Raw genomic sequence first — 23,885 nt, forward strand, 5'->3', positions numbered from 1 at the left:
GAGATTTTCTTGATTAAGAAGGGGTTGATCACTGAAGTGATATTAATGAATTGTGAATAACGATAATGTTACAACACAATTTTGATTCTCTGTTATAGGCCGGTAACTTTTATCCAAGGGTTTTGGCCAGCAGGCTACCATCTGGCGGTCTATCTTCAGCGGTTTCGAGACACGCATTGTATAGCCGAATATATGAAGATTTGTTGACATATAGAAAATAGGCAAGTCTCGATGACGCATAGGTCATACATAGTTTCTGAATTTACGATTAATTCAATAGAGTCATTTAATATTATTATATTCACTAAGGTAAGCTGGCATTGTTGTTCGACGACTTTACTTATCAAACCGATAAGAAAACTCAAAATACCTTTAACTGGTACCAAAATATAAGGGAATAAAAATGCCTCGGAATAAAAAAAAAACTCGGAAATAAAAAAATGTACGTGTTCGTGCATGAGACAAAAAACCTCACTTGCTATTTACGTCCTAATACAGTTAATGTAGTTATAGAAGTGCAAAAAGAATGAGCATTTTTAACGGTGAAAGTGGATGAATCTAATAACTTTTAAATTTAAGTAACTTAAAGAGGTCTCACAGTTCTCAGGTAGTTCATGACATTACATTGAATATACATAACTCGATCAACTGGAGGTGTAAATAAACTGTTTGTTTATAAAGTGTTGGTGTGGTGAAAAGACCAATACAAAAGTACATCGTTTTCTTGTACAAAAATAATTTAATCATTGTCTTATGATATACATTCTCATGCTCTTTTCCAAATCAGTTACGCTATGTTAAATTACGCATACATATTAATAGAAACAGTTATAAGAAGCAAAACGGTGCTCAATGCTGCAGCGCTGGCGTCATCACCAGTGTCCTCTTCAGGGTCTTCTTCTTCTACTTCTTCAGCTTCATCCAAATCTAGTTCTTCCTCAACATAGCCTTTATCGAAGTAAGTGGTGAACTCGCTAAGTCTATTAGCTGACCAGGCCATGTTACGTCTGGTAGTTGCAATAGAGTTAATACCAGTCGTGTACGCAGCACCAAGGATTTCGCGATTCTCGTCAAGCCAGCTTTGGAACTGAAAATTAAAAATTTAAGTTAAAAAATTAAAGTTACATACTAAATACAAACAATACATAATAAAAAGCTATATTTAGGACTGAATCTGGGTCAGTGATATATAATTATGGCATTAATTGAGGAAATACTGCAAGCGTTAAAGGTACACTACCACAGGGACCAAACTTTTTGAATTAGTTTTTTTATTTTTAATAATTTTAATTATTACTTTGTAGGTTAACACGTTCACTGCGTAACAGGCCGATATCAGCCTGCCGCGGTATTTCCGCTGGTGCGGACGAAGAAATCTATGTCCCTCTCGCTGGTGCGTAACGATTATCTCAGGTGTTTGTAAAAATTCGACAGGGACAAATATATATTTCATCTTGTGGTCAAAATTGTAGGTTTTCCCCATCAAAACATAACGGCAGGCTTTTATCGACCTACCACGCACTGACGCTGCTTTGCATCCGCTGAGTGCGGCAGTGGGCCTATTTCAGCCCGCCCTCCCAACAGGCAGCTGGCGACCCGATACCGCACTGAGCGCGCGCCCGGCTAGTTAGTGTTGTGCTATCTAACTGATCTAACGTAGCGTTCGATATAATCAACGATGGCAAGCAATACAAGAAAAATACAAATTTAGGAAAATAGAGTAATTCGCCTTGCAGTTATTGACAGTGATAGTGACAACAGTGAAGAAATATTTTCCACTAAGAAAAATAAAAAGTATTTCTGTTTCCAAGACAGGCAAACATAAGTAATAAAATACATTTTTCAGTTCCTTTACGATAATTCTGTTTTATTTTCGATATTTCTCTGTCCCATCACTACTAAAAATATATTCTAGTGCGGTTCAGGTCGATATCGGCCTGCCGCTTTTCCTGCTTTATTTCTCATTTCCTGTTTGCCAGATCCTGGGGCGAATCAAACCTAAGGAAGTTGGGTTCAAGGTCATTCTAACAATATAAAAAAAAAACGAATACATTATGTTTCCACAAAGTTAGAGCAATTTAATCTATCCTAGTACTGTTGGGTCTAGAAAGACCTGCCACGCACCGGCGTAAATATCATTGGGGGCGCATTTTGGCCCGCCGCCGCACCTGATGAAAAATTATGATTTTACTTGCCGCAGTGAACGTGTTAAGCAATCTGTAAATATTGTTTAATTGTGTTATATATCTAATTAAATAAAAAATATTTCATATACGATAATAAAGCAATTTTCACATTTAAGAAAAAAATATGTTTAGTCACGGTTACCGGAATAAGAGCATTATATCATACGGATGTATATATTTTTTTGGATATAAGCCTAAAACCTTTTTTTTTGTTTTTCACCTCATATCGTTATTACCTCAGTTATTTGTGCTTCATTGCGGAGCCGGCCACCAATGTTGCTGATAAACGTCGATGCACTGCCGAGTCTATTAAAAATAAATTAATTCATAATACAGAAGTGAGCATTATTGTCTATCTATTTTTATATTGCTTTTGAACCATGGCTGTGCACAAATGTAACCTTCTATGTTATTAAAACTTACTCCTAGTGGGAAAGACAATATTGCAATAAAAGCAACGAGCTTCAAAGCTCATTTCAATCAATCGATTAATCTCAAAAGTTTACGTATGTTTGAAGAAATGCTATAAAATGTCAACTGAACATTAAAATACTAATAGTTACTGAATATTAAAATAATACCTAAGATCTATACAAAATACACTTGAATGTAAGTAAATGTTTATGTATTATCCATATCTTTCGCTGCGTAACCATTACCTCAGTTTCACACCAGCCTTGCGATTCTGTAACTCACTTTTCGAACTCTCACTGCGGTTTCTGATAAGGAAGGAGCTTGTAGTTTATTGTTTATCAGAATGCCAAAACGTAAAGTGACTGCTTCACGACTGATTTGATCGCAACCGCCGCTGCGAATACAGAATCGCAAGGCAGTATTAGCCAAAATTTGACAGATTTAAGAAGACCGGGGTACATAAATAGGAAATTAAGAAGTTTTTTAAACTCAAATAGTAATGTTATTTGTACTTTGAGGTATTACGTTAGTCTAAGTTTCAATTCTTGGCTGTTTTTCAATTAATAAAAAAATAAATTGATTGTATTAAAAGCTTTTATCCAAGAATAAATCTTACCTGCTATTAACTTGAGCGATGTTTCTCTTCAACCAATTCAATACTTTCATAGTATTTTCTTCATTACTAGTTACTGCTGAACTTAAAGCTGTTGACACATCTTGAGGTCTGATAATTTCATCAGCGTTTATGATAGCACTCAAGAATGTTTCCAAACCAGCTGTGTCTTTAGTACAACCAGCCGCAGTCAGCATAACTACCACTTCAGTGGCGAGTTGTTCGTCAAGGTATTTATTCCAGAAGAATGTGAAATCTTCAGCTGTACCCTGGCGAAGACCATTACAGTAGACCCATGGGCGCATATTCGGGTAAATTCTGAAAAGTTTTATTTATCAGAGTAATACACATAATTGAGCAGTGTTGGCCTAGTGACTTCAGCGTGCGACTCTCACACCTGAGGTCGTAGGTTCGATCCCCGGCTGTGCACTAATGGACTTTCTTCCTATGTACGCATGTAACATTTGCTCGAACGGTAAAGGACAACATCGTGAGGAAACCGGCATGTCTTAGACCCAAAAAGTCGACGGCGTGTATCAGGCAATGGAGGCTGATCACCTACTTGCCTTTATTTAAAAATGATCGTGAAACAAATTTAGAAATCAGAGTCCAAGACCTAAAGTGGTTGTAGCGCCACTGATTTATTTATTTTTTATTTTAAAACACATAATTATTCTAAGTAACGAAGCTTAATCTGATTAATAATTTAGGATAATTTATGTAATTGTCGGTTCAAATCAAAAGAATAAAGCATACATCGTCTCTTCCTAGGTTTATATTTCGAAGAAACATCTAAACATCAGTCTTCAACGGCAGTGTCAACTGCTTAACCCATTTCTTTCAGGCATGCATATACACTACTTTGCTAAATACTCAAATTTCTGTATTGAGAAGCAAATTTATAGCATAAACCGTTGTTACGGCCGGCAACGCACTCGCGAGCCCTCTGGCATTGAGAGTGTCCATGGGCGGTGGTATCACTTAACATCAGATGAGTCTCCTGCCCGTTTGCTGTTGTTCTATAAAAAAATTCGTGCGTACACGCATTACATTCTAACGTGTAAAACTTCTTTGGTAAACTAATTTTCAAGTCTTGTTCATATTTATACAAGTCTAAAACTTTAGATTTCCGAGACTTCAATATCAATAGTAATTTGATATTTCAATACATTATTTTGCATAAAATACTAATATTTCAAAAATCTCTATTCGAGATTTTAAAATTAGATTTTCTATAAGGTAATTCGCCCTTCTCACTCTCTCTCTCTCAATCGCTCTCTCATTTTCATCGACAAAAACGCTGCAAATCTTCGTGACGCTAATATTATTATTATTGCGTTTCATCCGTAAAAATGTTACCTTCATGCGCCTAAAGTAGTTTCACTTAAAAAACTAACCTTCCTCCATTTTTCCATTGTTCGAAAGTAGTTTTAGCGGTAGAAAGGCATTGTTCGTCACCGATATTGCAGAGGAAATTCATCACACTCGTCCGAAGTAAACCATCAAGGAAAGGCTCTCCTGGTTGTTCAACGTAGCCTAAACGAGCTACAATGGCTTTACTTAGACTTAAAATAAGGTTCTGTAATTCACAAAATGGTTTGAGGTGAGATTATTTTACTGGTGTATGATGTGCTCAGCGTATAACTAATTAAGTCTATTATTATTATTATATAGGATACAGGTGTGTATCGATTTCTTGTTTGTTTGGACACACATAATTTGAGGAATTTCATTGTTTACAAATTAATTCACCATAAGTTTAGTGAGATTCAACTTATACACTCAAGATTTTTATCTCTAATTGCGTAATTTTGGTATTTATTTATAAGTTCTAAAACAACGTGTATGAATAAAATTATACAAGAAAATATGACATCACAAATTTTACATAGATACACATAAATTATATCAGAACATAAGCAGGCTAGCAAGGAAAAATAATTAACAAGCAACCACAAAATAAAAAAATAAAAAAGAATAACTAAAAAAGTAATTATAATAAAAATTTAATGAAAATTTAAACCTCATTAGGGGCCATCCATAAAGTACGTCACACGAATTTTAGGACCCCTCCCCCCGTCCTTGTCACAGATTGTCATATTTTTATAACCCCCCCGTCCTGATGTGACGTTACACATTTTTTAAATTTATCTTGAAATCCTTACCATTCAAAACTCTCGTGAATTTGAGTGTCTCACTTGCATTACAACGTCCTTCTAGAAGTTAAATGACGTTGCATGTGTTAGCTTTTATTATTTATTTAATAATGTTCTAAATAATTTATGAAACATATTCTTTTGCTACAAGTGCGCATGTGCAATAATTACTCATTTGACTCGTTCGGTTATTTACGAATTGTTACGAATTGACTCGAATAACTGCCCGAAGTGGGAAGGTCGAGTCAGAGTGGGGACTAAAGGATAAAACAGCTTGTAGCACATGCGCACAGGCAATTCCTTTGTTCAAGTTGGTGTTTATACATTTTACGTAGGGTCAGTGTGTGGAATATAGTAAATCAAGTCATCATTGGAGTGTTTAATTTCCTACCCTAAGAACCAGATCAACTAGCCCTAACAAATCAGAAGAGCGGGATGCCATCGAGGTAAACTGATATGGTATATCATATCCTTGGTGTAAAGGATTAACGCCCACGAGGTATGCGATTTTTTTTTCCTTTCTACATCTTGTAACCTAAAGATGTAGGTACTCTTTTTTTTATTATTTTTATTACACCTTTGAAGGTAAATTAGTTACATTTGTTATGAAACCTAGCTTACGATTATGAAGTTTTGTATTTTTACTAACGGAAGACTGTGCTATTGCGTAGGAAGTGTGGGACTGTGCTGTTTTAGGTTATCTAATTTTTTTTACCAACTATAACCCGTCGGCCCTGTCTTGTCGTCTTATATCGATGAAAATCAAAACTTCCCAGCTGAAGTCCTTCATACCTACCTAACATAAATGGAAGAAAATAAATCCTATACGAGTGTTCGAAATACATAATTTTATAATATTTGATGAGGGTGATCCCAAATATTTTTACTCGGCCGATCCTCATATGTTTTTATTAGTCTTTGTTGAGATTTACTCGAGTTACGTTAGATGTACTTTTATATATAGTTTTTGATAATTATAATTGATAATATGTAGTTACGTCCACTAATTAGAATTTTATAGTGAGTGTTTACTGCGTGTTTAAGAAACGTTCTGGTAGGGAGACATTATGGCGAGGTATGTACTCGGGATTTTGCTATGAGTTATGCATCGACGGCCACCGAACCTGTCCTGTAAAACATATAACGTTATTTATTTTAAAGCTGTTACATTACATATTTTTATAATACTTACCGTCGGTTTAGTTGAAATAAATTGAATCATTATTATAAGATACTAGCAGACCGGCCAAGCGCGTTGCTGTGGCTAAGGTTTTTCTTATATTACATAGTAGTAAACTATTCAAGGGAGACGGTAGGAGAACACTAGTCATGGGGACCACCATGCTTTATTGGTTGTTATGCCGTTGAATTGTAGCTTATGTGAAACGTTGGTACTTTCAACACAGCGCCATCTGTTAGAATTGTGACTGTTCAATAATAAACAAATATTTTGCAATAAAATAATATAAATTGAAATGTAAGCTATCCTATCTTTTAAGTTAGATCAAACTGCACACGGTGTGCAAATTATTTGATATCGGTTCGGTAGTCAGGAGTCGATAGTGGACAAACAACGTGACACGTAATTTATATATTAAGATTTACGACAGATTACACAAGTAATTAGTTTAATTTTGTCTCATATTTTAACAATTTTTTTTTTAGAGGTTATTTGGTGAGTTGAATATTTTAATAAAGTTTTATTTTTACAGACTACTTTATTATAAATGTTTTACCATTTTTTTTTTTTAATTATTAGGCAACTTGAATATTAAAATAAGATACATTTAATTAATTTATTATGTTTAGATGTTCCAAGCTGATTTAATATTATAATAAGTTTCTTACAGAACTAATTTATTTTAATTTTACCATTTTTTTTAGAGGTTCTTTGGTGAGTTGAATATTTTAATAAAGTTTTATTTTTACAGACTACTTTATTATAAAGGTTTTACCATTTTTGAAATTATTAGGCAACTTGAATGTTATAATAAGATACATTTAATTAATTTATTATTTTTAGAAGTTCCAAGCCGATTTAATAATATAATAAGTTTCTTACATAACTAATTTATTTTTTATAATAATAATTTTACCATTTTTTTTAGAGGTTCTTTGGTGAGTTGAATATTTTAATAAAGTTTTATTTTTACAGACTACTTTATTATAAATGTTTTACCATTTTTGAAATTATTTGGCAAGTTGAATATTATAATAAGTTACATTTAATTAATTTATTATTTTTAGAAGTTTCAAGTCTGTTTAATATTATAATATTTTTTCAGAACTAATTATTTAAATTTTTTTTATATATATTTTATACCATTTTTAGAAATTATTTAGTGACTGTTATTATAATAAGGTTTTTACATATATAATTTACTTTAAAATAATTATTCATTTTTAGAAGTTCAGTTAGTTTAATATTAAGGTATTTACAAAAGTAATAAATTTTACAATAATTTTTCGCCATTTATCGTAGAAGGTTAGTTTAATATCATATTATGACTTTGTTATACGAAAATTCAATTGAAACGTATTGTTTGAAGTATATTTTATTGGTAATTAAAGCTTAAATGTTTTATATATATAATCAATACAAACAATTTTTTTTTTTTTATTACTACGTTGAATAATATTCTAAACTATCTTAAATATATGTATTAATAAAAAAATTATTTGATTTTATAGAGTGTCTTTGTTACTTAGAATCGACGCCAATCCTTATAGATTAAGATGGCTGGAGTAATAATGTACAATGTTTTTCTTTTGTGTAACGATTGTTTCCAGTATGACTAGACCCAATAAGAATCCAGGGTTTTAGTCCTGAGTTACGAAGTCGTTTTAGGGACGAGGCATATAGAAGTCGAACCTTATGGTTGTTTCATTGGTGAGACTAAAGCAGCTTGCTTTCCAATGCAGTAGGTGCAGGCTATAGGGCAGTCGTAAGTTAAACTTACCACGAAGCTGCAGCAGATCGAGTGGCTACGCAGGCGTTGCCTCACAGCACTACAAAGTAAGGTGACGCATAATAATATCGGTGTACGGTCTAAATGATAGTTTACGTATATCTCACGAAAAGGCTACAAATTTAAGTCCGTGGCGAGACAATTAGTAGATCGGTAGTCCAAACATAGAAGATATTTCTTAAAATCGATTGGACAAATGTAGCGTTACTTCAAAGAAAGATTCAGAACAAATTTGATGTCTAGAATCTCAAGAGGAAAACGAAAATGTTTTGAGTGTCAAATGATGAGTTTAACATTGATTGTTTTTCAGTTTCATAGGTATTGAAGTAGTAATAAAATGCTTCGGTCTACTTTTTCTTACCTCTACCTTTCGTTTATACCGCAGGTATTAATAGTTATGAATTTGATGTTGATTGCTTAATGCGATATTGTGATAATGGCAGCCGACATTGGCGCCATTTGGCGCTTTGACATGGTGAAATGAATTTAATAAGAATGATAACAGTAAAAGCGCTATTACTGTTGAATAGTCGTTAATTTGTTAATATATTAATGATTAACGTTAATAAGGAAATGGAATGAAACTATAGATACTTATTTGTTGAGGGATTCTTCAAATAATTTTTAGGGATTGGTTTTAAAACTTGTACAGAAATTAAGATAAAGCTAAGCGACAATTATATTACAGAGTATCAAACTGGGAACGGAAAAATAAAAAACCAGAACTGAAGGACTGGTAATTTGTGCACTGTCCTAGGCTGTGCATTTTGCCCGTTAAAATAGAATTGATTTTGCTTTGATTTTTCTAGATCTTAACATGAGAACAACAAACGAGCCCTCTACCGCGAATCGATAATAATCAATTGGATAATATTTCAGTCATGGGTGTTGTATTACACAGGGCCTCGCATCAGGGTACTATTAGAAAGCTGATGGTATTTCTAGTTTTAAGTGAGAGCAAGGGTAGCAAAGATGAAAAAGATGACCTGGTAAGATGACTCTATAGGACAACGACACAGTAAGACTGTATATTATGAGGTATTAATATTATTATTTTTTTTTTGCTGCTTAGAGATTTAAAATATATAAGAAGCAAGCATTCGCAAGTTTAGGTTTTAAGGAGGAATTAGTAATCCTCCCGTAGTCAATTTTACATGCACCATGTTAAATGGGAGCATTCAAAGTTGGCATTGCTGATAAAGAAGTTTGATTTACTTCAAATGAGTAAGACTCTGCTGAATGTTAACATACTGCAGAGCCTAGTCTTTCATGACATTTCTTTTGCGGTAAATCACTTTGAGTATATTACAAAGGGTTGCTTTTTGATACAGCATCAAACAGACATAAGTCTCAATTTCATTAACAAATCTGAAACTTCGATGTCACGTCATGTCGACAGTTTAACTTGCTTGCTAAGGCTGTTGTTCTTTTTGTGTACTGTGGCTATGTGCTTAGAAATTCAAAATTACATATGACCTTTTAACATATTATGTATTCCCTACAAACCAATCAATACTTGGTTAGTTTTTTTTTATTTTATTTTTGTTATTGGTCTTAATAATGGATATGAAATACTTTCATTATGTCTGATGATAAAATATCTTAAAACAGAATTGATTAAATGTTGTAATGAAATTTAATAATGTAAGAAAATTATTGTATCATCTTGATCGGTTACCAATTACAAATTATTTGATAAAGTAATTTCACATTTAATTCATCTCCAGAAGTGATAGTATCCTAATAAAAGTGATGGCTTAATATAATAAGTAAGTTTTGAGTGCGTTGAAATATGTTGATGAAAAATAATACTCTAAAGAAGTAGGGTTGTAGTAGTAATAGTTCAAGTATTTGTTGTGCTTTCGATAAGTATTTTTTCTGAAGTCTGCACGAAAATCTGCAGCGTTTTTGTCAAAGAAAAGAGGGAGAGAGCGATTGAGACTTGAACACCGATGGTGTTTTTAATACATATCAATATCATTATTATTTTATTATGGGAAAAAATTACCATTTTTTTTTTGTTGGTTTTGGACCTTTTGCTAAGACCCAGTTGGCTATTTTACAAAATGTGGACATTAGTTAGCAATTATGATAGTAATTTCTTATATTATTGAACTAATTTAACTAATTTTAGCTCTGGTTTTTAATTAGCCTTGGTATCATTTAATAATATAGAAAGACTGGGAAAATTAAATTATGGGATTTGGTCAGCTTAATTACTCAATAATTAATCTACAAAGAAGTTTCACTTTTGACATGTGTACCTTGTACTCACGCACTATTTATTCGTATAATTGACATAGACTAGAATATTTATTTATTTATTTAGTTAATAAGCTTACGACATCACACACAGTACTGAATCTGCTGATTATTTTACAAAATCTTACATCTTAAATGTGTGACAATTAATGTAAACATAAGTTTTACAAAAAAATATATAAATTATAAAGTACAATTAAAACATATACGAATATCAATTTCACATGATAAATTCACTATTGTGAATATAAAGAGATCATAATGGACTTAGTTTGGTAAAACTTTATTGTGATCTTAAAAGATCACAGTAGTTTCAGTTATGTAGGACTTTATTGTGAATATAAAGATATCTCAAAGGATTTAGTTATGTAAACTATATTTTGAATATTAAGAGATCACAATAGATATAGTTATATAAACTTTATTGTGAATATGGGTAGTTTACATAACTAAATCTAATATCACAATGCATTTAGTTATGTAAACTTTATTTTGAAAATAAAAATATCACAATAGATATAGTTATATAAACTTTATTGTGAATATTAAGAGATCACAATAGATATAGTTATATAAACTTTATTGTGAATATTAAGAGATCACAATATATATAGTAATGTAAACTTTATTGTAAATATAAAGAGATCACAATAGATTTAGTCATATAAACTTTATTGTGAATATTAAGAGATCACAATGCATTTAGTTATGTTAACTTTATTTTAAATATAAAGATATAAAACAGATTTAGTTATGTTAACTTTATTGTGAATTTTAAAGATCACAATGCATAAAAAGATCACAATACATTTAGTTACGTAAACTTTATTTTAAATGTAAAGAGATAAAACAGATTTACTTATGTAAACTTTATTGTGAATTTAATGAGATCACAATACATTTAGTTACGTAAACTTTATTTTAAATGTAAAGAGATAAAACAGATTCACTTATGTAAACTTTATTGTGAATTTAATGAGATCACAATGCATTTAGTTATGTAAACTTTATTTTAAATGTAAAGAGATAAAACAGATTTACTTATGTAAACTTTATTGTGAATTTAATGAGATCACAATACATTTAGTTACGTAAATTTTATTTTAAATGTAAAGAGATAAAACAAATTTACTTATGTAAACTTTATTGTGAATTTAATGAGATCACAATGCATTTAGTTATGTAAACTTTATTGTGAATATAAAGAGATCATAATACATTTAGTAATATAAACTTTATTTTAAATGCAAAGAGATAAAACAGATTTACTTATGTAAACTTTATTGTGAATTTAAAAAGATCACAATGCATTTAGTTATGTTAACTTTATTTTAAATGTAAAGAGATAAAACAGATTTATTTATGTAAACTTTATTGTGAATAAAAAGAGATCACAAAACAGATTCAGTTATGTAAACTTTATGGTGAATTTAAAGAGACCACAATGCATTTAGTGATGTGAACTTTAATGTAAAATATATTGTAAATATAAAGAGATCTCAAAAGATTTAGTCATGTAAACTATATTGTGAACATAAAAAGATCTCAAAAGATTTAGTTATGTATGTATGTAAGACTATTGTGAATGTAAAGAGGTCACAGTAGATTTGGATGTGTCCGACTATTGTGAATGTAAAGAGGTCACAGTAGATTGGATATATAAGACTATTGTGAATGTGAAGAGGTCACAGTAGATTTTAGATATGTAAGACTATTGTGAATGTAAAGAGGTCACAGTAGATATGATATGATAAGACTATTGTTAATTATTGATGACTTGATATTTTAAAAGAGTACCGAGAGTTTTTTACGCCGGCTTTTTCTCTCGGCCTACACCCCATGTCTTCTTTGCCGATGAATAGGGATTTCTACCGATACATATTTAATGACGTGAAATAGGTGATACCTGTATCTTTCATTCCATTATAAATAAACATAAATTAAATTTAGGTTCAATTTAACTAAAGAGATGTAATTCAAGAATGAAAGTTAAAAGATACATAGAATTAATTTTGTTTCTGTTTTGAGTTGTAATTTACAAAGCATTGTTTTTGTTTATCTTTTTTTTGCGAGACGCAAACATTGTCAGGAAAGGCCGACTGTTAGCTTTTATTATTTATTTAATAATGTTCTAAATAATTTATGAAACATATTCTTTTGCTACAAGTGCGCATGTGCAATAATTACTCATTTGACTCGTTCGGTTATTTACGAATTGTTACGAATTGACTCGAATAACTGCCCGAAGTGGGAAGGTCGAGTCAGAGTGGGGACTAAAGGATAAAACAGCTTGTAGCACATGCGCACAGGCAATTCCTTTGTTCAAGTTGGTGTTTATACATTTTACGTAGGGTCAGTGTGTGAAATATAGTAAATCAAGTCATCATTGGAGTGTTTAATTTCCTACCCTAAGAACCAGATCAACTAGCCCTAACACATGAGAGATTATCGCATAGCGAGAATGCTAAATTATTAATAAATATAGATCAAGTTCGTAAATTTTTAAAATTTTTAATTCACATCCAAACTTTGCGTTTTAGTATTTAAAATTTTAACATGTGACGTCACAAAAGTATTGACCCCCCAATGCCCACGTGTCACACGATGTCACACTTCGGTGATACCCTCCCGCCCCATTAACGTGTGACGTACTTTATGGATGGCCCCTTAAGATAATGATTAACAAAGTTACGGTAAGTTGGAAGACTTGAAAAGTATATCAAGATATTCATTAATGTTAGTAATCAAGTTGTAAGAGCGAGGTAGCCATTAAAAGTAGCAGATGAGCGAGCCGTAGGTACGTATAGAAGACTTTTAGTAACTCTTGAATTACAAAGGAAAATTATGTCTTAATTACATTCAAAACATATGTTCGTTAGTATATCTTCTGCGTTAATGACATCCTTAATATGCTATAGCTGCCCTGCGATTCTGTAACTCACTTCACGAACTCACACAGCGGTTTTCGCATCGGCGGTCGCTCTCAAATCAGTCGTGAAGCAGTCATTTTATGATTTGGCATTCTGAAAAGGTGGGAGCTTGAAGTTTATTGTTAATCAGAATGCCAAATCATAAAATGACTGGTTCACGACTGATTTGAGAGCGACCGCCGATGCGAAAACCGCTGTGTGAGTTCGTGAAGTGAGTTACAGAATCGCAGGGCTGATCGATTTCGAGAGGTTGATTTAACTGCTGGGGAGACCAGCAACTACGTTCTGTGATATGCAGTACATACAAACATAAAACAGGACTAATACTAAATTTACTTTATTACTTACGTCTAGCTTTTGTAAATTAGCAGAATCGTAGGCCAAGCGGCTTCTTGCGAAATTGAAACCGGTAATAGCTGAAATCCACGGTGTGTACTGATCTTCGAATTCCAAGAAGGAAAGAATGTTGAAGGTTGTGTTGTATGTATGTAATCCAGCACGAGCAAAGTTGAAGAGATCATCAACGAGCTACAAAATAATATAAAAAATTACTTCAATTTGTTAAGAATTTTTTCTTTGATATTATTTCAATCTACTACTACCAGACTCAGACTAAAACGCCTATATAGTCTGTCTCACTCTAAAGCGTACCGGCTGCACCGGCCCCGCTCACCCTACGTTACCGATCTCGTCAGAGAGATGGGAATACGCAGTATGCGTTCTATCCCACTCTAACACGTAAGGTTTTTTCGTTACAGAATTTCTTGATTCGGTCGCCGCGCTCAAAGCCCGCGATAAAATCTATGCAATAGCTTAACAACACAACCGATTTATACAACGCAAAACTCGTCGAGCGAGTTTGCTTATCTTTCCGAAGCCGCGCACAAATTATTTAAAGAAGTCTATAAAGTATTGTGTGCAATTATTTAATCAATTACCGTCCAAAATTCGTAATATTAGCGTGTTTTATCAATTCAAAATGGCATTAAAGATACATATTAGATTGAGCCTAGTAGACTAAAATTGGTATAGCTGATGGCGACCTGTATCTCGTTCGTATATTATTATATTAAGTTTCTCATGTAAATAAAAATAAATTGTTTGTAATGAGAAATAAAGTTATTAAACAATATTTTAAGTTCTTAATGGATCATAACAAAATTGAAAATTTAATTAAATTCTTAACAATGAATTCAAATTTAAATCAAAATACAGTAATTATTAACGTTCAACGATAAACTACAAAACAGATAATGAAGATTGACGATAATATCGTGTTTTATGTTCAATCCAGAAATGTCATGATTAAAGATTTATTATAATATATATCTCCAAAATAAAGATTAAAAGGTATTTAATTTTAATCATATCTCTTAATTACTTATAAAAAATCTATTAAAGATATAAACTAAGAATGTATAACTTATATTATAAATTATAAATATAAAGCTCTGATAGTATATATAAATTATCGTGATTACTAGAGCCATAATTTTGATAAAATAATTAACTATTCAGGCCAAATATCAAATAGAACAAAATAATCCAGTGGGTCGTGGCAATACCCAATGAGGTTGCGAAATTATCGCTACGGGTTTTTAGAGAACTACGTCGTATTACGTAATTATGTATATAATATGTGATCGTTTATAAAGTATATAAGACGGTATAGATTTCCTGATAAACCTCTTATTATTCTAAGCTTACCTGAGCCCTGTTGAATTCGTGAATCGCAGTTCTTGAATTACTTCTAAGGGCTCTTGTGAGGAGAACCCAATTATTATGATCATAATTGACTCTGTAAAAGCCTGAAAAAAACATATATTATCAAAGTCTGTCTATTTTTAAATTAACAGCAAAAGTCTAAATAGCTTAAATTTTGTATTGTGCGACTCTTAGTTTACGATATTGGCGCTACCGATATTGAGATAACTATTAACTACTAGCAGACTCGGCCAAGCATTGCTGTGGCTAAGATTTTGTTATATTACAGAATAGTAAACTATTCAAGGGAAACGGCAGGAGAACACCAGTCTACCATGCTATTTGGTGGTTATGCCATTAAATTATAGCTTATGTAATACGTTGGTACTTTCAACACAGCACCATCTGTTAGAATTGTGACTGTCAAAGAATAAACAAATAATTTGCTATAAAATAATAATGCGGGTATAAATTAAGATGTAAGCTATCCTATCTTTTAAGTTAGATCAAACTGCACACGGTGTGCAAATTTGAAAGAAATCGGTTAAGTAGTTTAGGAGTCGTACGTAATTTATATATATTAAGATATAAATTACGCGTCACGTTGTTTGTCCGCTATGGACTCCTAAACTACAGAACCGATATGAATCAAATTTGCACACCGTGTGCAGTTTGATCTAACTTAAAAGATAGGATAGCTTAATAACCGCGGCATTGTCAGTTATAGAGTTACGGTATATTTATCTATTTCATATTGAAATCTTATTAAAGAGAAACCAGTCGAAAAACTGTCCTCATTATTTGTAAGGTGAGATGTTAGGAACTTTTTAGAAAGTATTTTGATCAATTAGTATTATTGAGATTCTATGCGGATTTAGAAAAGAAATATATTTACTTGTTTGTTGTTTATTAAGTAGGATCCATTCAGGACCGGTGGTGCCTCTATTAAATGAGGCAGCTGCTTCAGTAATCATGAGCGATGGCTTTAGATCATCAAAATCAGAAACGTTAGCCCGAGTCCATGTTATAGGTATTTGCCAGATTTGGCTGTATTGCGACTTTCCTGTGTCACGTTCCCAGCGAGCCTATTATAAGTACAAAATGTGTCATAGTAATACATAATAAGATTTACAGGGACTTAGGCTCCGAATATGATTTTGCCCCATTCGGTGTCGAGACTCTTGGTCCATGTGGTCCTAGCGCTATTAGGCATTTTAAGGATATAGCAAAAAGGTTAGTCGACATCACAGAAGACCGAAGAGCTGGCAATTATCGCGTACAAAGAACTAGTCTATCTATTCAAAGGGGGAACGCTGCCAGTATCTTCGGTACCTTGCCTAAAGGGACTGATTTTAATAATATATTTTAGTTTTTATATTTTAAGGTTAGTTATTGTTTTTCTGTCATTAATTAATTGATTCGAAAAAAAGATAAACGAATAACGAATTTCTATTTCAATTCCATTAGCTACGATTACTTGCGCTAGTATTAAAATGTTTAAATGTTGTACTGCCCTGCGATTCTGTAACTCATTTTTCGAACTCACACTGCGGTTTTCTCATCGGCGGTCGCTCTGAAATCAGTCGTGAAGCAGTCATTTTATGATTTGGCATTCTAAATAACAATAAACTACAAGCTCCCACCTTTTCAGAAAGCCAAATCATAAAATGACTGCTTCACGACTGATTTCAGAGCGACCGCCGATGCGAAAACCGCTGTGTGAGTTCGAAAAGTGAGTTACAGAATCGCAGGGCTGTGCGACTCTTAGTTTGCGATATTGGTGCTACGGATATTGAGAAGAACTTCTTAAAGAGAAAACGGCCGAGGAACCGACCACAGCCACTGGAACCATTATGCCGGATGAATAACCAGCCAGTGGTTGAAGTCGGTTGGTGATCGAACTGCTGGAAGTCCTTCCAACCTTTAGGTTAGAGGAACAGTAGGTACTTATTCTATAACCTTAATATAGACCTTTGTATTTATTTTTTATTAAAAATATCATCAAGATAAATTACCTGGTTAATGCGAACTTGTCCACTGGTTTGGTTAACAGTAACTGTCAGGAGTGGATGACCAGCTCTTTCTGACCATGTCCGGAAGTATGATTCGACGGTAACGCCATCGTAATTAGCCAAAGCTCCATCCTCCCTCGCAGCCTCATCCAAGGCAGAGAAGAGGTGATTGGGATCTGCTACGTCAAATTTCCTGTTGACATTTATTACATTTTGAATATCCTCTAATGTATGTTGCAATAATTGTATAATATGTTTAACTACAGGAAGTTAGAGGCAGGAACCGATTGTTGACAAAACAGGAACGAAAGTTGAACAATGACAAAGATAGGACCTAGGGATAAATTATTAATAATGGTGACGTCAGTATATGCTTCTGTTCAAACAACAACTTTTTTTTTATATAAAAGAGCATCGAACTAATTATAAGAAAACTTTACTCAAACAAAGATGTTTTTATTACCTTGCATCTAGGAATTTTCGCAGACCCTTAACGAAAGTTTCATCACCGAGAAGGTATTGCGTCATTCTCAACATAGATGCGCCTCTTGCATAGGTGATGGTTGAAAAGTGTGCTGACACACTAGCTGGATCATTGACGTCAGGGTTTGTCAGCGCATGCGCAGAATCAACCGAATCAGATAACATTGACACTCGGAGTTGTTCAACAATGAATCTTGTGTTGAATCCCATTTCTGGAGCACCCTAAAATTTGTTTTAAATATAAAAAAGGAAATTACTTATATAGTTTTTTTTATATAATAGGGGGGCACATGAGCTTGCGGAACGACCAAAAAGGGCAGTCTTCGCAGCCCATAGACACCCATTTTTAGTGGGTGCGTTGCCGGCCTTTAAACTACAAAGACCTTATCAGAATGCGAAATCGTAAAATTACTGCTTTACGACTGATTTGAGCGCGACCGCCGCTGTGAAAACCGCTGTGTGAGTTCGAAAAGTGAGTTACAGAATCGCAAGGCAGTATTGTAATATATTTGATACAGTATGTAAGGCTCAATTACTATAAAAGACGTTCATTGGAAGAAAATATATCACAGAGAACTAATTATAAAATACAAAACGCTTCATATACTGTAGCACCCAAACACCCAGAAATATACAGAACAATCTGTAAATGAAAGCCAATTTTAATGGAGTTCTTTTAAACCCCCTATTGTCAGCAGGATATAATAACAGTGACGTCATCGAGATCAGAACATATTTTTAGATAATCGGGTTTACCTGCCAGTCTATATCTAAATGATTGTTGAGTTTTATGTTATGTTTAGGGCTGCCTGGAAGAAATCGCTTGTTAGCGATAAGGCCGCCCGTTGCCTTATAACTTTTGTAACCTGTTTTTTTTATTTTTGTTATGTGTATGTTTTTGATTAAGGTAATAAAGTATAAATAAATAAATAATATATGTATATTTTAGTATCTATCTTTTAGATTAGTGCACTATGTGTTATTCAAGTGTTCATGTTAGTAATTGTATATTTATTTGGTGGTTTATATTAACATACGAATTAAAATTGCTTATCAACGGAAAAGCAATTTATATTAAGCTATAATATTACGAAATAAATTCGCTTCTCAAGAAAATTAATCTACAAGTACTAATATCTGTATTCTATATTAATATAAAAGGCATGAAGTTTAATTGATAAATATTACTGTCATATTAAGAAACCTTGTAACCAATAACTCACCATTTCAGCTAGATAGTATTGATAAAATCTACCAAACGCTTCGTTCAGCCACAGATTGTCCCACCACGAGCACGTGACTAGGTTTCCAAACCACTGGTGGGCGACTTCATGTCCTATAACGTTCGCAATTCTTTGCTTGTACCAATGGTTGCTGTTGTCTTCGTCGTAAAGTAGAAAAGCTTCCCTAAAATAATTATTTATAAGCTCGTAGCTTTGAATGTTCATCCACAATACCAGTTGGAATACATGATCTACATAATGGTTTTTTTTCTTAATAGGTAACAAGATGATTAACTCAAATCAATCAAATCAAAATACATTTATTCAGTTTAGATGCGTCTTAGGGCATGCTTATGAATGTCAAAATTCGTAAATGTCAAAAGCAAGACTACGCCATCCGTTCGCAAAACTACCAGGAGGCCTTGTTCTGAGAACGGTCAAGAAACTCAGCAAGTTTAACCCTCCCTCTACATTACAATTATCCAAAGGAAAATGTCATAAACCACAACGCCGTTTAAGTTACATAAGTAAATAAAATAAAAATCTGTTCTGTGATTTACCACATTCTCCATTACACACATATTCACACACAACACTTCAAAGATAACGCGCATTTTGTCTTCTAGGTAGTCATTAACTGTGTTGTAACCTTAACACATTAATTTTTTTGTTAATGTGTTTTGAATCTGTTTAAAGGCAGTTCTAATATTTTACTAGGAAGTATGTTATAGCAGCATATACTTAGTCCCAGAAATGAAGTATTTATTTTCTGCAACCTGTAAGATGGCTGGAAAAGTTTTCCCCTTCTTTCTTGTATTCCTATTGTGAATGTTCATGTGCACTGTTCTTTAAAATAGCACTAATGTTACTACGCACACGTCTATTGTTGTGTCTAGAATTATGTCACTACCGTATGTCAAATCCAATAGGTTTCTGAGATATGAGAGTCACAGTCAGCGCTAAATTAAAACTCGGAATCTAAAGGCCGATTTACATTATCTTAGTGTTTAGGAGAGTGCTTTAGGATAGTACTTTAGTTGAAACATGTAAACGCTACTTGCTTTAGTAAACGCTACGCTAAAGAACTTGCCTTTCAAGTTGTACTAAAGCACTCTCCTAAACACTAAGATAATGTAAATCGGCCTTAACAAATATTATACCTGTATGTGAGCATGCCCCAGTTTTCCATAGCACCCGCTGAGAAGTCAGGAATTGCTGCCTGTTTCATGTCAATGTTTGGAGCCATTTCGTAATATGGAAGGTTAGTGTACTCCGTCATGATATCCAAGAGTTTAATTCCCATATCCAGTGCAAAGTCCCCAGTTCTGTTCGCAGTAGTTCGTGCATAGATATGGAATGGGTGCGTAACGTTGTTATTTGTGGCTACTATTTCAAAGTCAGAAACTATAAAACCGAGTAAATATGTTGATGTTTTTGGGGTTGTGAAGAAGGTTTCGGATACTCTTCCAGTGACACTGCAAACAAACGAAGACGTTGAGAATATTGGCAATTATTATTAATATTTCTAGAAGCAATCGTTTATGAAATGAATTAATTAGAAGTGATCCAAACGGCTGGAATTTTTTTAGTATGTTGTGTTAACTCTACATATTATAATGCTTTCTTTTGACAGTCTTCTTAGGTTAAGTCAAATATTTTATCAAAAAATTACGGGGATTTAATTACATGTAAAGTGATAAGATTTGTCCACAAAATTTTTCTTCTTCTTTCCAGCCATATAATATTTATACATATAATTAAAAATTAATCAATAAATTTTTTGGTATTTGTACTCACTTTGTGGTGGCCTTGATGGGCATATTAGATACAGTTGGTTGTAACGTCGAATCTCTTATAATAGTAATATCAAATAATGCCTTGAAACTAGGTTCATCGTAGCAAGGGAAAGCTTGACGGGCATGACCTGGTTGGAATTGTGTGGACCCTAACCATCTGAAATTTAAAAAATTTTATGCCACACAAAGAATAAAATGTAATTTAAATATAGACTTGTCATGGGCACATGTTTATGTATATCAACTCAACATACAGATGATAGATGAATGTCATATTTTGTTCTTTATAGTTAATTTGTAAAAGGTATGTTTTAATTATTTAGTCACATTTAAAAAAAATATAATTATTATCATTAACTTGATTAGCTAAAAACCAAATGTTTTATTAAAGTATATTTTGTTAAGTCGAGTTTTATTAGATCAATGTAAAATAATGCTCTTAAAAAATCTTATTAAGTTTTCAATTAGACTGACTTCAATATTTAAAGATCCATCGATATTTCTAGAATTCGCGTCACCCAGAAAGTTACACCAGTTTTTGTGTTTATAATGTACTATTAAAATGACCGATTTAAATCTGATAGTCTATTTAAGATAATAAATCCCACCCCCATATCCTTCTAACAATTAACCCTTCTATATTTATATTCTAACTCTTATTCAGTACGGACGGGTATTGCAACTGCGTAAGAGTCATCTGGTACAGGACAAGACACGCTTCAAGAGGCTGATGGCCGACCTCCAGTAATGGAGAGGCACTAAAAGTAGAAGAAAAGAAAGAACTCCTATTCGTTAGTTGCTATTTCTCTGCTATACATTATATATTGAATTTCAATCCAAACAATAGGTACAACATCTGCAGCTCTTACCTCTTTTGACCATTGCTATCCTTGTACCAACTTCTATAGAACCCTCTCATGTTAGTTTGCAAATTTCCACTGAACCTAGACTTAAGTGTATATTGCGTATTAGCTGTTAACTGTGATATTGCCCGCACTCTTAGAAAACTATACGGCATTTCACAAGTCAATGTATTATTTTCTAATGCTACCGCTATCCCCGTGGCTGTTGTTAATGTTAACTCGTGAATTGTCAGATCATTACAGTGTAAAACAATTTCATTTGTTGCTGTTAGAACAGTTAAGTCAATGGTAACTTCTCCGTCAAATGTAAACGGAGTAACGTTGGGAGTAGAAGTTATATCCAGGTATGGCGTAAGCGTCACTTGATACTTCAGCGGGATAGATGTTCTTGGGAGACGGTACTGAGGATCCCTCAACATCCTTGAAAACTCTATCCATTCTTCTTCCGGAACTGGGATCGGGCTTAAAGCGAAAAGTCCCTGTGTGAGTACCACTCCCAGAAACAAACAGTACCAGTGGGGTGCCTGAAGTAGAGAAAATACATAACATAATATGTTTATATATTAATATTATTGTTCTTCTTAACTTTATTGATTTCGTTTTTATGATACTTTATTCTGTTTTCTAATTCTTGATTGTTTAAGCTATAATAATTATTATAGATGGTAATGTATAGTTAATATTATATAGATATTGGAAAAAATTTACGATTCAATACATGATTATGTGTGAGACAATGTAATTGATATAAATTTAATAAAGTATGATATGTACGATACAGATAATATAAGAATTGACTTTGACTAAAAATGTAAAATTCCTTAAGACAAATTTGCGAGCCATTGTGTGTGGCAGAATATGAGAACGATTTACGATTGTACCACCTTAACATTTTTGTACCATATTCTTGCAATAAATAAAGTATTATTATTATTATTACTATAAATAATAATTTGTTTTATTCAAATAAATATTTAAAATTGTAAACATCTTCTGTCTTGCAAATGTTAAATTTATGGCGTGGGTTTCAAATTGTTGCAAACAAATTAACAATTCATTTGTTTTATTTTTCTATTTTAAGTTATAGTTTTCTTATCATTATTAAATAATTGTTTCAGTATATTAAATTTCTGTACTCACCATTGTGGCACTTTTGCAGTTATAAATAATGGCGGTAGATTTTCCTTTATCATTATATTGATACTAAGATATCGTTTATCTTATCCAAATTATTTATTACTTTTAAAGGACATATTAATAATGACGTTATAACTTTAATATTTTGATTATTATTTAGGAAATATTCGGATTATCTTTTGATGATATTATTTATATTTAAGTCACGTTTTTATGTGACGAATTTGATAGATTCGTACATACCTTATAGATGCTCTTCCATCGTAGTGTGAAATGGTAAACTGTATGAAACTGAAAATACGTTTAACCGCAATTCCAACTAATGTTAGGTGAGAAGCTTATTGCAGAACATGCCTGTTCAGCAGGTAACAATACAGCGGAATCTACTTATGCAAGAAAGAGCTTATGTATATACTTCTTAGGGTATATTGCAAGGGAGAATAAACTCCATTTACGAATTCCATTTTCGAGTTTCATGTAATTTTTTTGTACAAAGAAATATTGTTTTAATTAATTATTTATTAATTAATAATAGATTTCGTTAATCTGGTGAAAAATTAAGATTTTTGCTAATTTATTATGTGTTTTTTAAATATTTTCACAAAATTAACATTTCATAATTGTAGGAATCATAATTCGTAATGAGTCTATTTCCTATCACATCTCGTTATCAATAGAATTGGTGTTATCACTAGATAGTGTATGATTTTCAATTTCAAGGGTTATATTTTGCTACTTATGTTTTGTTTAATTAATATATATTATGGTATCACCATTTTTGGTTTTTAGGAAATGAATGCAAAGCAAGTTAAGAAAGGTGTGTCACAAGACAGCAATTATAGATTTTTCTTCCAAATTTATTCGTCGGTTGTGTGCCAAATTTGAAATAAACAAATATTGTTAACATTTCTAATCATAATACAATTGTATTTGATATATTAATTAGGATAACTTTAAATATATAGGCCTTTTTTACAGACACATTTTCGTAAAAACATAATATACTTTATATTATGCTCCTTAAAGCTTTGTATTATATGGTGGTAAGGAAAAGATGCAGAATCTTGGGTTAGATTTTCCCCAGTTATATATGAAGTAGATTTTCGTAGGCTTTGACCAAAGATTGCCCTCATGTAT

General features: G+C 32.4%; 1 protein-coding gene across 1 annotated transcript; it reads right to left on the minus strand.

The window, feature by feature from the left end:
* Nucleotides 1–719: 719 nt before the first annotated feature.
* On the minus strand, nucleotides 720–22,790 carry LOC125053384 (membrane alanyl aminopeptidase-like). The gene is made up of 14 exons (XM_047654733.1): nucleotides 22,752–22,790; nucleotides 21,618–22,135; nucleotides 20,750–20,905; nucleotides 20,113–20,427; nucleotides 18,953–19,136; nucleotides 17,710–17,951; nucleotides 17,250–17,439; nucleotides 16,130–16,319; nucleotides 15,238–15,338; nucleotides 13,879–14,058; nucleotides 4,611–4,792; nucleotides 3,217–3,531; nucleotides 2,423–2,492; nucleotides 720–1,087 (listed from the first exon to the last, which is right to left on the minus strand). Exons 1-14 carry the CDS (start codon nucleotides 22,752–22,754, stop codon nucleotides 803–805), a joined length of 2,931 nt encoding a protein of 976 aa, XP_047510689.1. The 5' UTR covers nucleotides 22,755–22,790; the 3' UTR covers nucleotides 720–802.
* Between the last annotated feature and the right edge of the window lie 1,095 nt (nucleotides 22,791–23,885).

This window comes from Pieris napi, chromosome 10 (genome assembly GCF_905475465.1).
Source record: "Pieris napi chromosome 10, ilPieNapi1.2, whole genome shotgun sequence".
NCBI classification, from domain to species: Eukaryota; Metazoa; Arthropoda; class Insecta; order Lepidoptera; family Pieridae; genus Pieris; species Pieris napi.

Coding starts and splice junctions, on each gene's coding strand:
- LOC125053384 (XM_047654733.1), bottom strand. Junction 17,440..17,709: donor CGAAAATTCCTAGATGCAAG/GTAATAAAAACA, acceptor AAATGTCAACAG/GAAATTTGACGTAGCAGATC. Junction 16,320..17,249: donor GACAAGTTCGCATTAACCAG/GTAATTTATCTT, acceptor TACTTATAATAG/GCTCGCTGGGAACGTGACAC.